Consider the following 17500-nt stretch of genomic DNA (forward strand, 5'->3'; position numbering starts at 1 on the left):
TTTTCCCCCTTTCTCTAGCTAAGACGAACATTAATTGAGAGTTTCTTGCGGAGGTCATTCATTTCATCACCCCTTGGCGGAATTCTGGTTTAAGCACCCCATATAACTCCTCATAACTTTATTATTTCTGGGAATTTTCAGAAAATTTTTGCGAACCGAAATTTATAAATTTATAAACATTACTGATAAAAATTTAAAATTTAGTAATAACTGTAGTTAGATTCAAGTAACGTAACTCAGTGAGCTGAATGGGGAATTCTTAGAAATCGGCATAAGAATGCAAACTTGGTAATCATGCTGCTACTATTAGCCAATAAAATGACAAGCTATTTGTGGCGCCTCTATGTAGTTTTCTATAATCATTCTATTTATATCTACGATATATTATAGGAATATACCACAGTATTCGTTTGGTATTCTATTCTATCAACTCGGAATGATACGAAAAGCAAAGTTGACCTTAACAAGATTTGAACTCAGGTCGTAAATTGTAAATAAAAAACCACAGACCATTTTGGCCAACACTCTAATAATTCTCTTAGTCTGACCCCTGATGGCTTGATCTGGTAGTTTTAGCAAGTAAATATTCTTTAAATTACACCATATTTTCTTTAAAAAATAAAAGAAGGAAGGACATATTACATGCTGAAGTTCATCCGATATATAAGCTTCAAAATGAAGACTGGATTGTCACATTTTTAGTCATGTCATCTCTATCTCAAAGACGACCTGTGGGTAAACAACAGCCACAACCATTAAAATCATTAATAGAATATTGGGCAATTGACTTTATATAATATTATACCATAACTTTTCAGTGTTAACTGCATTAGATGTTATGCATAACCTTGAAGTTTTTTTATGCAACCACATGCTTCCCTGTGACACCTTGAATAAGTGTCTTCTACGATAGCCTCACGATAAAGCGCGCCGAGTGGTGTATGTGTGTGTATACTAATTATGCATGGGTATCGGCAAAACATACATCGGCGATAAAACTAAGATAAATCAGTGTTGTTCAGACAACTCTCACCGTAGTAAATGCAATGAATCAGTACAATAAAAGTAACCAACGACGCGAAATAAAAAGGCTTGTTACCATGGATGCGATGTATAATAAACAAATAATTAATAATCCTTAAAACTACTCTTTGTGAAATATCGAGTTTCAACAGCTTGCATAATTTGTGAAATATTGAGTGAAAGAAAATAAACACAGGCTATTTCTACTTGTAAAATATATTTTCTGGTTCCTTTAAAGTGGGAAATAACCTACAACATGCCTGTTTAATTTGGTTTTGTTTTGATTTTTAAAGAATGCTTACTTTAAGATATTTTGCTTTTGTATCTTGGGAACATCATTTTGCCAATTAACACTAACACACACACACACACACTGGCTGTATTTCACTTATTAATCGTTACTGATGCTATATTCCTAGTGAGACCACTGTAAGAGAAGTACTTGGCCAAAAATAAACATCTGCACTTGGCTTTTGTTGACATGGAGAAAGCTTTGAACAGGGTCCCCAACTCCCTCCTCGTGTAGGCAATATAGAAGCTAGGGATAGGTAAGTGGTTGGTGAGATCTGTACAAGCCATGTGCAGGAGCACTGTCAGTAAGGTAAACGTCAGCAATGAGCATAGCAAGGTATTTAATGTACAGCTAGTTCACCAAGAATTGGTTCTTAGCTCCCTTTTATTTATCATAGTCCTCCAGGCCATAACAGAGAAATTGAAGATGGGCTACCCTTGGGAGCTCCTCTATGTTGATGACCTTGCTCTTATTGCTGAATTACTACCAGAGCTAGAGAAAAATTTCATATGTACATGCAAGGTCTGAAATCAAAGGACCTTCAAGTTAATTTAGCAAAGACCACAGTCCTAGTAAGTAGGAAAACAGACTAATCACTGATCCCATCAGGAAATGGCCCTGCTTGATATGTAGAAAAAGTGTTGGTAGAAACTACATGTAGTTTGTCCAGTGCAAGCTGTGATCACGTAAGAGGTGCTACAGTATCACAGCAAAGTAAATGGAGAATGTAGTCTTCATATGTGGATGATGTGCAGGTACATTAAATACTAGGAATGTACAGAAAATAGGCTCCCTCAAATGTCTGGGCTGATCCTTAGAAGTAGTAGACAGTTTTCGTTACATAGGTAATCAGGCTAGCAGTGGAGGAGGTAGTTCTTAAATCATAGCTGCTAGAATATTAATGGGCTGGGCAAAGTTCAGAGAGCTATTTCTGTTAGTAACAAAAGGCCTTTCCCTCAGAGTGAAAGACAGATTGTATGATGCTTGTGTATAAACAACTATCCTACATGGCAGTGAGACATGGGTTGTCTAAGGACATATGAAGGCTTGAAAAAAATGAAGCCAGCATGCTCTGCTGGATGGGTAATGTCAGTGTGCATGTACAACAGAGTGTAAGTGATTTTAGAGAAAAATTGGGTATACCAGGCATCAAATGTAGTGTGCAGGAGAGAAGACTGAGCTGGTATGATTATGCGATGCATATGGATGAAGACAGCTGCATCAAGAAGTTTTGATCTCTACTTGTGGAGGGAAATTATGAAAGGGGTAGACCCAGGAAAACGTAGGATAAAGTGGTAAGAGGAGATGACAAGAGACTGAGACTTCTGGTCTTTTGCTGTGCTTGAGAAGATATGTCATGCTAAGTAAACTTGTAGCTATCCATGCATACAGGCATGTCCTCTACATCCTTCTCTTAGCTAAGAGATCCTAGTCTTATGGGTTCGTAAGTGCTGGTACCATGTAAAAGTGTCCATGCTGATGCCACAGAAAAGCACCTGTGCCAGTACCATGTAAAAGTGCCCATGCTGATGCTGCATAAAAGCACCTGTGCCGGTACCACATAAAAGTACCCTGCCAGTGCCATATTTGATGCATCCAGCATACTCTGTAGAGGGGTTGGTATTGGGAAGGGCATCCAGCTGTCGAAACCATGCCACAACAGACAATTGGAGCCTGGGCAGCTCTTCCAGTTGGCCAGCTCTTGTCAAACCATCCAACCCATGCCAGCATGGAGAACGGACATTAAATAATGATGATTAATCAACTAATTAATAATAATGGTTATTTGAGGAAATGATATGACAGACCTGGAAGTAACAAGGGCCCTTAATTGATGAGGTCACATAGGAACTTCATTTCACATTTCTCCAATCTTCTTGGCTTCAATGAATACCAGCCAAATGCTGGTGTAGCCCTCTCATTACCAAGCTATCACATCCTAGATATTACTCTAGATGAAGGGTGCCCATCTCTGCTTACAAACTAATGTAGGTATCTGAAACAATTAGCCAAAGCATAGTACATGTCACCAAGCCATATTCACTTGCAAATAGCAGCTGGTTATATTATACAAGCAAAACGCCCCCCCCCCCCGGTCCAATGGACGATGCTGAATCATATCTGCTGAATAAAAAGCAATCAGTGTTTTCTTTCCATTAAAAAATAATTAAGCATGCCTTTATTTCAATAACATTTTTGGTTTTGCTAAACAAAGTTAAGGCAAAAAAAAAACGTCTTGAGAAACCAAATAGTCTTTCCTTCCTTCATGCCAAGTTTGAAGAAAATATCTCTTTTGCATCTTACTTTTTTGGTCTCTTAAATATACTGCATTTTGTGGCATTATTTCAAGCTAGCCGTGCATTTTTCTCGCGTACACGTTGTATCAATCGCAACAGTTGATGTACTTGCACCTATAAATGCATGTTCCCATGGCTTTATCAATTGCATTCTCACCTGAAATTGATTTTTGTAATTTTTTCAAGACTTATATATGCCCTGATACCGTTGGTATCTACATATCGAATTTTAGTGCAATCGGATGGAGGATGCCCGAGATCCTAGAAGACACATACACACAGACAGAATGGATTTTATATATTATATAATGTATCTCACCACTTTCCATAACTTGTCCCATCAGTTTGATACCTCGGTAGTTGCTTGTTTTTGAAGCGTCTCCTTTGCCATAGTAGTATTAATGATATTATTTTGCCAATCATTGAGGTTGATATCTCCTAGTACTATACATTTGATTGTGTGGGTTACTAGCTCATTGACTGCTTCAGCAAACATTTTCAGCATCTTAGTGACTATCTTTGATAGTCCAATTGCTTCTGCTTTCATATCCTTAATCATCCTTTTGTTTGTATAGTTGTCAACTTCAGTGGCTGGTTCCTCTACTGGGTTTACTTAAAGTAGACTCTCTCTGCATACATTTTCAGCAACCTCAAGAAGAAATATTTCCGACATTAGATTATTTTTATCTTCACAATATAACCACAATGCTCTTCATTTCATCTTCATCATCATCATCGTTTAATGTCTGCTTTCCATGCTAGCATGGGTTGAACGATTTCGACTGAGGGCTGGCGAACCAGATGGCTGCACCAGGCTCCAATCTTGATCTAGCAGAGTTTTTACAGCTGGATGCCCTTCCTAATGCCAACCACTCCGAGAGTGTAGTGGGTGCTTTTTATGTGCCACCAGCATGGGGCCAGTCAGGCGGTACTGGCAACGACCTTACTCGAATCTTTTTACACATGCCACCGGCACAGGTGTCAGTAAGGCGATGCTGGTAACTATCACACTGAAATGGTGCCTTTTACATGCCACCGGCATGGAAGCCAGTTAGCCACTCTGGCAACGATCACGCCCAGATGGTGCTCTTGGCACCCTACTAGCACGAGTGGTTTCTAATTAAGACACCAGCATCGCCTTACTGGCTGCTGGACTGGCTCCTGTGCCGGTGGCACGTAAAAGCACCCACTATACTCTCGGAGTAGTTGGCACAAGGAAGGGCATTTTGTATGTATTTATTTCTAAATTTATTTACCTTCATGCTGTCAATAGCTATGGGTCTCTTCTATCTTCATTAATTTATGCCTTAGCTTCATATTATCAAGTTTTTGTTACAAAACAGTCCAGTACTGAGATGAAGACTATCATCAGTCAAGTCTTGAATAGAGGAGCATATTTTCTTTGAAAATGTTGAATCATACATTATGCTTCATTATGAAATTTGTCTCTTGGGTGATGAATCAGCAGAATAGTTACAGCTTCAGACAAAATGCTTTGTGATATTTGCTTAAGTTCTGTGTCCAAATCTCACCAAAGTCAAGTTCGTCTTTCAATCTTTCAAAGTCAAAAATATTATGTACCAGTTGAGTACTAAGCTAGATTTGACTTTTCTCATTTCCCCAATTTCAGTTTTTGTGTTTTGTGTTAGAGACTACTATGAAATCTGTTTTTCTACAGGTTAGCAATTCTGATTATTTGTAGAAATGTTTAGTCACTCTCAATTGTTGGAGTAACTAAAACTATATATTAAAAAATTATTTCTACCTAGAATTTGAATTATATAATTTTGTGATCACTTCTCGGGTAATTTTATTTCATATAGCTCTGATGTATATTGTTTTGTAACACTATATGTCTATAAAGGAATTTTTCCTAAATAGAAAACCACAGCTTCTGACATTTAAACAACATGCATACATCAAGTAATGATGATGATCATCGTCATCATTTAATGTCCATTTTCCATGCTGCGCCAGTCTCCAGCCATCTGTTTTGGCATGGTTTCTATGGCTGGATGCCCTTCTTAATGCAAACCACTTTGCAGAGTCTACTGAGTGCTTTTTACGTGGCACCAGTACAGGTTCTTTTTACATGGTGCTAACACAAGTGCTTTTTACATGGCACCAACACAAGTGTTTTTTATGTCACCAACATGGGTGCTATCTATGTGGTGCCAGAATGAGTTCTTTTTATGTGACACCACCACATATGTGGTATTAATAATGTTTACATTATAGAGCTGCTTATGTTGCATTATTCAAATTTATTCTGCCTTTGCAGTACAATTTCAGATCAGTTGATAGTTTATACGCTATCTATATATACTTCAGACTGGCAATTTCAATTTTGTTTCAGAAGTGACACAATTATGTAACACTGATAAACCACAAACCAAGCAGAATACTTATCTGTCGCTCTCGTGATCATTTTTTGGGTAATTTCATTTCTCCCAACTCTGAAGTATACTGTGGTTTTTAACACTATATATTTTTAACAGGATGTTCCTCAGACAAAAACCACAGTCTCTGGTGTTTAAACAACATACATAGTTAACTATGTGGTATTGATAACATATAATTTTGTATTCAACGTAATGCTTCACTCTCATTTGTTTGGTTCTAGTATACTAGTGAAGGTGTATGGCTCAGTGGTTAGAGCATTGAGCTTACGATCGTGAGGTTGTGAGTTCGATTCCCAGACCGGGCTGCGTGTTGTATTCTTGAGCAAGACACTTTATTTCACATTGCTCCAGTTCACTCAGCTGTAGAAATGAGTTGCGACATCACTGGTGCCAAGCTGTATCGGCCTTTGCCTTTCCCTTGGATAACATCAGTGGTGTGGAGAGGGAAGCCTGGTATGCATGGGCGACTGCTGGCCTTCCACAAAACAACCTTGCCCGGACTTGTGCCTCGGAGGGTAACTTTCTAGGTGCAATCCCATAGCCATTCATGACCGAAGGGGATCTCCTCAGTATACTTACTAGCACCAATTCCTTTGAAACAACTATTTCGTTTCTGCCAATATGGTCTGTGTGTCTTGCTGCATCTTAAATTAATAATATAACTTATTCCATGAAATATTATCTCATGGATGATATATATATATATATATATATATATATATATAATCTTCCTAATGTAATCAGAGCAAGAGATAATTAGTTGTATGAGTTATTAGGAGTAAATACAAGATTCATTCTATTGGGTTGTCCAGAAAGTTCATGCCAATTTTTAAAGGAAAGAAAAACGTCAATAAATACTTGCCATTACATTTTTAATCAACCATTTTCTTGCACAATGCGTCTCCATCTTTCCTTTAACTTGAAAATACCCTCTTCCCAGAATTGAGGTGGTTTCATGGCAAAGAATTCATCAAGGTATCTTTTTACATCATCCAAGGAATTGAAATTTTTACCATTAAAACTATTCTGCAGAGACCTGAATAAGTGGAAATCTGAAGGAGCAATATCTGGTGAATATGGAGGGTGGGGTAACACATCCTAGCCGAGCTGCAGCAATTTTTGTCTGGTTCCCAAAGCATCAAGTGCCGAAAATGAACTTTTTTATCTTCCATTTTAAAGGGTTACAGAATTAACACAGGTTATAGGAACATAAATCTTCTTCCACGAAAAGATAGCTTAAACTGTGCTCTAAAATGGACTCAACCATGTTCTAAAATAAGTCGAAAGGTAAGCTACTATAAATCGGCACAAACTTTCCGGACAACCCAGTTTTTTTTATTAGAAATGTTTAACTCATTAGCATTTAAACCAGCCTAATCTGGTCCAAGTTTCTATCTATTTTATATCCAAACCAGCCAGATCCAGCCTCTCACACCTATTCTACAGTGTCATTCTTAAATGAACATTACATTTTAATAGAATAAAACTATTCATGTTCTTTGGAAGTTTAATATTTTTTCTTTGTCTTTCTTTCAGTGTATCACTGGGCAGAAGTGAATGTTAAAATGCGAGTAATGGGATTAGGCAAAGCCAAAGATGTACAGAGACTAAATGAACAAATGGCAACTGAACTTGGAGCAGAGCTTCTTGGAGAGGCTATAATTTTCTTTATTGCAGCAGCTACAATATATGTAGAGTACCAACGCTCTGCCATGAAAGAGCAGGTGAAAGAAGAAGAAAAAACACAAAAAGTTCGTAGACTTGAATACCGTATTCAAGAACTAGACATAGTAACAGACCAGCAAGAAGCTCGTATCCGTGAATTATCAAGAATAGTCCTTGATATTCAATCTAAATTATGTGATGTAAAGTCTTCAGATGCTCCCTGGTTTCGTCAAAAAAAATAACTGATTAATAATTGTCTTTCAAATTTAATATCATTTTAGGATATCATTAATTCTAAAGCTATCTACTATAATGTTACTTTGTTCTGGTGAATTTGTTAGCTATGAAGACAAATTCTCCATTTTACAGTAGTACTGGCAGCTTGACAAGCTTCTTCATTTCCAAATATTAATTTCCAATTACTTTTCTGTACATAAACCAAAACTAAATTTCTAAATTATTTCGTACACTTTGAGAAGCTTGAAACTTGAATCTGATTGTTTAAATTCCTGTTATAAATTATATTTTTCTGACACATTGGACTGGTGTAATCTTTGATGTTCTTACTATATCATTATTTATTTTATGATTGAGGCTGGTGGATTAACAGAATTATTCAGGCATTGGAAAAAATACCTTGTGTTATTTATTCTGATTCTTTGTTCTGAGTTCAAATCCCACCGAGGTCAACTTTGCCTGTCATCCCTCTGGGGTTTGATAAAATAAAGAACCAGTCAAATACTGGGGTTGATGTTATTGACTAAATCCTCCACAAATTTCAGACCCTTGCCTAAATTGAGAAACCATTATTTATTTTATAATGTATCGTTAATTGATATTAAATTTAATTAATGATAGTTGATTTATACAAAGTGTGTATAAATTTATGTAAAAAAAATGTTATATACAGATGTTTATAAAAGCAAACCTTCACTAAGAGGAAAAATTATCTGGTTATGTCATTCATTTCTTATATTAAGAAAAGATACCAAATTACTTTGTAACTGGAATGACTATTGAACATGATAATAAGTCTCACTATGCATCTCAGCAATTTTTTTTTTTTTGTCACTTACTGAATCTGCAAGGGTAATGCCCAAAACCTTTGTAGACTTTCCAAGTTCAGTGAGGTTGTACACATTTATCTATCCATTGACCTCCTCATCTCATTTTCCCTGCGAGGGTCATAGGAGTAAAGTACTCCTGCAACTCCTCTATTGGTTCCTTTCAAAAGCAACTCTCATTAGACTTTCCAGATGGATTCCTGAGCATGACCAACTGAGACTATAGATATAATTGAACCATCACGCTTATGGTCTACTCTTAGGTCTCCTTACCTGTTGGCTTGGCTTGAAGAATCCATCTTGCAATTTTTTCTAATCACAGTGGCACATAAAAAGCACCATCCGATCGTGGCCGTTTGCCAGCCTCGCCTGGCCTCCATGCCGGTGGCACGTAAAAAGCACCATCCAATCATGGCCGTTTCCAAGCCTCGTCTGACACCCGTGCCGGTGGCACGTAAAAAGCACCCACTACACTCATGGAGTGGTTGGCATTAGGAAGGGCATCCAGCCGTAGAAACATTGCCAGATCAGACTGGAGTCTGGTGCAGCCTTCTGGCTTCCCAGACCCCAGTTGCACCGTCCAACCCATGCCAGCATGGAAAGCAGACGCTAAACGATGATGATGATGGTGATGTCCATAGTACCAAAGCTGTGACCTCTCAATGCAATGCAGAGAGGTAGCAGCTCAACCTGGAGAGACTCCCTGAGCTGCAGGCTATGCACTCTGTTGAGCAACAATACTCTAGTAATTCTTCTCAGAAACCCCATTTCGGTTACTTATATTTGTGATTGTACTCTTTCGGTCATTACCTAGCATTCATGTCCATAGGTGAGGACAGATACGTAAGCAGAATTGAAGATAACTGTTTTTGTTTTTTTTTTACCATTCTCTCTTCAGAGAAATGATTGCTGGAGTGGGTGGATTACTGTACCAGTGCCTGCAATTCTAGCATCTAATTCGACCTACTACTTCCCCATTATTCGTATATACAACCCCGAGTAATGTTCTGTTTAAGCTGTTGTGAGTCAATACCTGCAGGAAAGGCATGAGAAGAGAGGAGATTCCAGAGAAATGATGTTCCGGCGAAGAAAGACAGCATATTGTTTCGTGTGGGAAAAAATTATTTTATGATACTGAATGCTAGGAAGGGCATCCAGCCGTAGAAACACTGCCAGATCTGACTGGGCCTGACGAAGCCTTCTAGCTTCACAGACCCCAGTTGACCCGTCCAACCCATGCTAGCATGGAAAGCGGACGCTAAATGATGATGATGAATGCCTTGGCTGTACTTTCTGGCAATATTGAGGTAAAAACAGAGTTGTCTACCTTGACACTGTGTTTGTACAGTATAATGGCTGTACTAACGTTGTACTCAAGATCACTTTGTCAATTATTTCGGTGGCTTATAACAATAATTTCTGCGTCTTAAAACCTAATTATATATATAACACACATATATAAATATTATTTCTAAATCTCTTAACGAGAGACATTCAGTAACAGTACTTTAAAGTAAAGACTGTTTGCCAATATAATGTAGCTGTTCCCGGTTGAGACTGCCAAATTATACACACACACACACATACATATATATATATATATATATATATATATATACGTACAAGTTCTTTTATTTGTTTCAGTCATATATGTGTGTCTATAATGTGGCAGTCTCAACCGGAACTGCTACATTATGTTGGCAAACAGTCTTTACTTTAAAGTACTGTTACTGAATGTCTCTCATTAAGAGATTTAGAAATAATATTTATATATGTGTGTGTATTATATATATATATGCATATAATATGTATATATATATATATATATATATATATATTATATATATATATATATATATATATATATTATATATATATACATATTATATGCATATATATATATAATACACACACATATATAAATATTATTATATATATATATAATATATATATATATATATATAATTATATATATATATAATATATATATATATATATATATATCTATATATATAATATATATATATAATATATAATATATATATAATATATATAATATAATATATAATATATAATATATAATATAATATATATAATCTATATATATATATATATATATATAATATATATATATATATATATATATATAGATAATATATATATATATATATATTATATAATATATATATATATAATATATATATAATAATATATATATATAATATATATATATATAATATATATATATATATAATATATATATATATCTATAAAATAATATGTTACAATTATTCAATAGTCAAGATAAAACTCCGAGTTTCGGAGGCCAAGGTGGAAATCTGGCCATATGAAAATGAAGAGATGGTGTTGTGGATTTCCACTTCGGCATCCGAAATTCGGAGTTTTATCTTGACTATTGAATAATTGTAACATATTATTTTATAGATAAATTTCCTCTATTTACATAATATTGAGGTCTCTTTCTTTCTTTTGTTATCTTACCGTTTTTACCAATATATATAATATATATATATATATATATATATATACATACACATAGATTGAGATTCGTGTATATTTACATCTCGTACCAGTGTTAAATACATCAGAGTTTTTTTCTTTTTAAGTAGTTTTAACCATGTAATTATTAAATTATACATGGCTGGCAAAGCAGAGTTATGTACCTTGCTTAACATTTCTGAAGAAGAAAAAATCTGTATCTCCATGTGTCCATTGATATATAGTATCTCACTTCTATGATCTGCTCTACAATATAACAAAAATATTTCTATCACATCTAAACTAAGTGGCCAGTTAATGAAGAGAGAAGTGAGATTTAATGATTATTGCTCATAGAAAAAGACAATACTAATTCTCATGCAATTTTGAATTATGCTAAATTATGGAGATACAACCATCTGTATATGTAATTATAACCATGTATATATATATATATTCATGTGGAGGCGCAATGGCCCAGTGGTTAGGGCAGCGGACTCGTGGTCATAGGATCGCGATTTTGATTCCCAGACCGGGCGTTGTGAGTGTTTATTGAGCAATAACACCTAAAAGCTCCACGAGGCTCCGGCAGGGGGTGGTGATCCCTGCTGTACTCTTTCACCACTCTTTCTCTCACTCTTTCTTCTATTGGCCTGCTCGCTTAGCCAGCGGGGTGGCATCATTCGAATTCTAAAACAATGCAAACGCATTGGGACCAGCGATGTGTAGCAACATCTGATGGTCTGGTCGGTCACTTGATATATTCATATATGGACACACATATAATCATTATTTAATGTCCAATTTATGTTTGTATGCATCAGACTGGAGCAGGTATTCTACAGCTGGATGCCTTTCTCTTGCCATACCTCATCTATTTCCAAGCAAAGTAATATTTCTCATAGCCAGAGACATTTTCCATGGAAGACTTGAAATGAACAACATTGCCTATATGATAGTGATTCTCATTTATTACCATCACATGATGCCAAGCATCATCAAGAGTACACACACATGTATAAAAATAATAATAAACTTATTGTATGCAGTGCTCGGGTGCACTAAAACTCAGAAGAAAAAGTAGCCAAAAGTACATGAACCATACATAGAATAATGCATAGGAAGTGAGTTGTTAAAGGAAAAAAGACAGGGTTATCATGTGTAGTGTTGGTGAATTTCAGGAAGCATGGAAGCTTTGAAGGATGTAGTGTCCCGATAGCTGGTAGTTTATTCCATGCTTCAGCAATTCTGAGCATGAAAAAAATGTATCTGAAAGTTATGACTGCTGTGTTGTTTTTTGATTTTGTAAGCATATCCACAATTGTTAGACATATGGAGTTCCAGAAAGTGACGAGGTTGCTGTTGGAAAGATGGTGGATAATCTTGTGGGTTTCTTTCAGTTTCCATCTACCACATCCACTCACAAGTGGGACTAAACCTGAGGCCGCATAACTGAGAAACAAGCTTCTTAACACTGCCTCACCTGTCCATCACTCATGATAGAAGATGACTTGGTGTCATTGTATACCATGCTTTTAGTAATGGTTTGTAGTCACAAACAGATACAGATCTCCCCTCATGCACCTCTTGATCTAGCTGAACATACAGGATGTAGCAGTCTCCTGCATCTGTACTCAGCTGGTACTTTATTGAACCCCAAATAAACAAAAAGCAGAATTGATTTTGGCAAGGTTTGAACTGAAATACAGATAGCCAGGACACATATCACTGTGCATTGTATTCAATCATCATCATCATCATTTAATGCCTGTTTTCCATGCTGGCATGGGTTGGATGGTTTGATAAGAGCTAGCCAGCCAGAGAGTTGCACCAGGCTCCAATTGTCTGTTTTGGCTAAAGTTCTACAACTGGATGCTCTTCCTGGTGCCAACCACTACAGTGTGTGCTGGGTGCTTTATATGTGAAACCAGCATTGATATTTTATATGTCACACCAGCATGAGTACTTTTTACGTTGCACCAGCATGAGTGCTCCTTACATGGGACAAGCACAGGTGTTTTTTTACAATGCACCAGCACAGATTCTTTCTATGTGGCACCAGCATGGGTGCTCTGTACATGGTACCAGCAGAGTCACTTTTTATGTGGCACTGACACATATTTTTCACATGGCACCAGCATAGGCATGGTGCTCATTATGTGGCATCAGCATGGGTTCCCTCTATGTGGCACCAAGAATCTTCTAATAAATTTGTCAATTAACAATCTTACACACACAGGGACAGGCTTGATTATGCTTTATGAAGTCCAGTTCCAGTGCTCATTACCCTTGATAAGTTGTCTTCAACAAAAGCTTTAGGTTTACCAATAATTTCTAAGGGTATTTGAAATGCATAAACTGCAGGAAATTCAGGATGTAGATGTTTGTTACTTGTCATTGCATGGACGATACAGCGGTGATGTTGTCCATTCCATGTTCGCATGATGCTCTTTCTTGGTGCTTTCTGGAATATAAAAGATTCTTTTACTTGAAAACAAGGGTTAGGGTTAGTGACAGGAAGAACATCCGTCTGCAAAAGTCCTGCTTAAAATAACTCACTATTACATCTCTGGTAGTATGGAAAAAACATGTAACTGAAAGAATGATATATGCTTATATATGTGTGTGTGTGTGTATGTGTATGTATGTAGGTATATATATATGTATAAATGTTTGTTTTATGTTCAGTTATAATAAAAACAATTTTACATTGATCTGAAGTTTATAGTATACTTTTTGTAGAGTACAAATTTATTATTCTTAAACAGGAATGTTGTTGATAGTGACTTTGAAGTTTTGGACAGATAAGCTATCATTGGACAGTGATGGTTTATTGTCACACAATGGCTTATCTGGCAGAATCTTCAAAGTCACTGTCAACAACACTCTTGTATAAGAGTAAATATAGGTTGTGTATATATATGCTTGAAAGATATGTATGTGTATATCATCATCTTTATTATTTATTTATGTATGTGGTGTGGGTATTATATATACACATATATAAATAATCAAAATAAGCAACAAGGATATCCAGAGGTAATGCAGTACGATCGTTTCATGCAATTCCATTAACATGAACAATGTAATCATTACATCAATTTAAAATGTAGAGCAATCTTCGCTAGGTTTCTCTCTATCTCTTCACTCTGTATCCCTATCTCTTTCAATTACCACTTGACTCGATCGGACTTCCTACTTCCCCTCCACACCACCCTGTATAAACTAACAAAAGCTTTATAGCTTCCTATGTCGATCTCAATACCTTGGCTGGTGAAACTATGAACGCAAAAGATGAAGCATTCCTCCAGAGAGAATTCTTTTAAATTCAAACTTGTATTTCTGCACGCTTGATTAACCCTATTAGTTTATCTCTATTCTGTTTTACTCCATCTATTTCAGCGCCATGCCATCATGTTAAATATATTACCCGACAGTTCTGTCTTATCGATGTCTAAGATAAACTAAGCTCATGCATTTCCCCTTAATCCGCAACATATTCTCTCACTCATGAAAGTCCATCACACAGACATTCGTCCCCAATGTCTAGTTGCTAGTTTGCGGTGCGCCCGCCCTCGCACCCCCTCCACCTGTACCAGAAGTCCCTATTCTGTCATCCTTGGTTGTCTCCCATGAACACTTCTAAAGGCCTTACGCCACCCCACCTCCTTCTATTGTCTCCCATGAACACTTCTAAAGGGCCTTCGCCCACCCACCCCCTTCTATATAAGGTAGTGATCATACAGGGCAAAATATGATTGTAGTGTACGCGGGTTGAACTTAAGACTATTGTTGTTTGTCTATGAATTCTGCCAAATGCGAGCTCTCTTTTCAGGTACATGACGCCGCTGTCCCCCGTCCCAGGATCTCAAGGGCCCATACCTCCCACACCCTCAGGGTTGGCACTCTCAACGTCAGCACACTGAAAGGTAGGTCTGGTGAGATTGTTGAGATGCTTGAACGGAGATGTATTGATATGTGCTGCATCCAAGAAATTAGGTGGAGAGGAGGTTCTGCTAGGTTCCTCACAGGCAAAGAACACAGGTACAAGATTTTCTGGGCAGGGAACACTGATGGAGTCGGGGGCGTGGGTGTACTTCTTGCAGAGAAATGGGTAGATAAGGTAATTGAGGTTGTCAGAGTATGCGATAGAATATTTAAGATTAGATTAGTGCTCCACCATGGGTTAGCAACCATTATCTTGGCCTGTGCCCCTCAGCCAGGGCTACCCGATGGACAGAAAGACCGATTCTATGATACCACGTTGACGAATGACAGAGACCTCTTTGTGGCTGGTGACTTCAATGGACATGTTAGACAACATGTCGGGCGTTTCCATGGCATACATGGAGGCTACGGTTTTGGCTCTCGCAATGAGGAGGGAACCAGGCTGCTGGAGTTCTGTGACGCAAATGATCTTACGCAATACTAACTTCAGAAAACCTGCCAGCCAACTAGTCACCTACCACTCGGGCAGACACACTACCAGATTGACTACATCCTCACCAGAAAAAGAGAAAGATGGCTGCTTATAAATGCCAAAACCTCCCCAGGTAGTTAGTGACTTCTGGGTAAGTGCTAAATGGTTGCCCAGAAGACGACCAGCGAGGAGAAGAAGGGTCCGGAGACTTAAAGATCCCGCAAATGGACAGAGATTTAGAGACATATTACTCAAAGCCTTTGACGAAATAGAAGGGGATATAGCTTCCCATGGTATAGAAGACAACTGGAGGTTCCTACAGGACAACCTGCTAAGGGCCACCGACCAGATCTGTGGATGGTGCAAAGTCCCCTCTCAACCCATAATAACGTGATGGTGGAACAATGTTGTTGACAGGGCTATTAGACAAAAGAAACAGGCTTGGAAGGACTGGAAAAACGGTGGTAGCAGGGAAGTGTATCAGACTGCCAGAAGGGAAGCTAGGAGGCAGGTTTATTTAGCCAGAGGGGAAGCAGATAAGAAAAAATTTGCCAATATTATGCACTGCGTGGATGAAAGACTTGAGGTATTTCGTGTTGCAAGACAGTGTGTGAGAGAGAATCGTGATGTGGTAGGAGAGAAATGTATTCGCTTGGATGATGGTTCACTTGCGCTACATGAGGATGTAAAGAGAGAGGTCTGGAGACGCCACTATGAAAGGTTGCTGAATAAAGAAAATGAATGGGAGAAAGAGAGTCTGCCGAATGTTGACCCAACAGAGGGACCAGCTATCCGAGTTGACAGTAGCTTGGTAGATAAGACAATTAGAAGTATGAAGACAGGGAAAGCCCCAGGCCCATCAGGAATTACTGCAGAGATGCTCAAAATATCTGGCAGTGTCGGTTATAGCCTAATTACCCGTATAGTTAACCAGGTGATACACGAAGGAGTCATACCCAATGACTGTTGTAGCAGCATAATAGTCAACTGCTACAAAGGTAAAGGTGACACTTTAGATACAAATAATTACAGAGGTATCAAGCTGTTGGATCAGGTAATGAAGGTTACAGAGAGGGTCATAGCCCAACTGATTAGGGAGAGAGTCAGCTTGGATGAGATGCAGTTTAGTTTCATGCCAGGGAAAAGCACCACTGATGCCATATTCCTGGTAAGACAGCTGCAGGAGAAGTACCTAACCAAAGATAAGCCCCTGTACCTGGCTTTCGTTGACATAGAGAAAGACTTTGACAGGGTCCCCCGATCTCTTATCTGGTGGTCAATGAGGAAACTAGGGATAGATGAATGGTTAGTGAGAGTGGTGCATGCCATGTACAGGGATGTTGTAAGTAATATAAATGTATACAGGCATACATATACATTCATGTACGTATGTGCACAAGTATAAACATACACGCTTAATTAGACATATATATATATAGACACACACATATGAATAGGTATAAAAACATGTCTAAGTCCTGGCGTATATATATATATACAAAGAACTATTTTAAAATTGCTGACAGTATAGTAATAGAAATCGGATAAAAGACATGCAAAATAGAACACCATATATCGAATTAACTATAAATAAAGCAGTTAAATGGCTTTGTAAAATACAATAAAATAAATAAAAATAAAATCTTAAGAATGAAAATAATATATACATATAACAGTTGAAAGTTTTCTTAAGAAATATGTCGAAATAGAAACAATATCTAGTTCTCAAATGCAGGGTAATACTAATGATATAGCATGAACAGGTTAAACTACCCATATTTTGCAGAAAAATGTGTCTGTATGTATGTATTATTTAAAGCACATGTCAGCAAAGCATA

At 37.3% G+C, this 17500-nt stretch overlaps 1 protein-coding gene across 1 annotated transcript; it reads left to right on the plus strand.

The window, feature by feature from the left end:
• Positions 1 to 7546: 7546 nt before the first annotated feature.
• LOC115213280 (optic atrophy 3 protein homolog) lies at positions 7547 to 8218 on the plus strand (the record flags this gene model as incomplete). The annotated part of the gene is made up of 1 exon (XM_029782212.2): positions 7547 to 8218. A coding segment is annotated over one exon (375 nt), but the record flags the coding sequence as incomplete, so codon positions are not given.
• Positions 8219 to 17500: the final 9282 nt, after the last annotated feature.

This window comes from Octopus sinensis, linkage group LG6, assembly GCF_006345805.1.
Source record: "Octopus sinensis linkage group LG6, ASM634580v1, whole genome shotgun sequence".
Classification (NCBI taxonomy): Eukaryota; Metazoa; Mollusca; class Cephalopoda; order Octopoda; family Octopodidae; genus Octopus; species Octopus sinensis.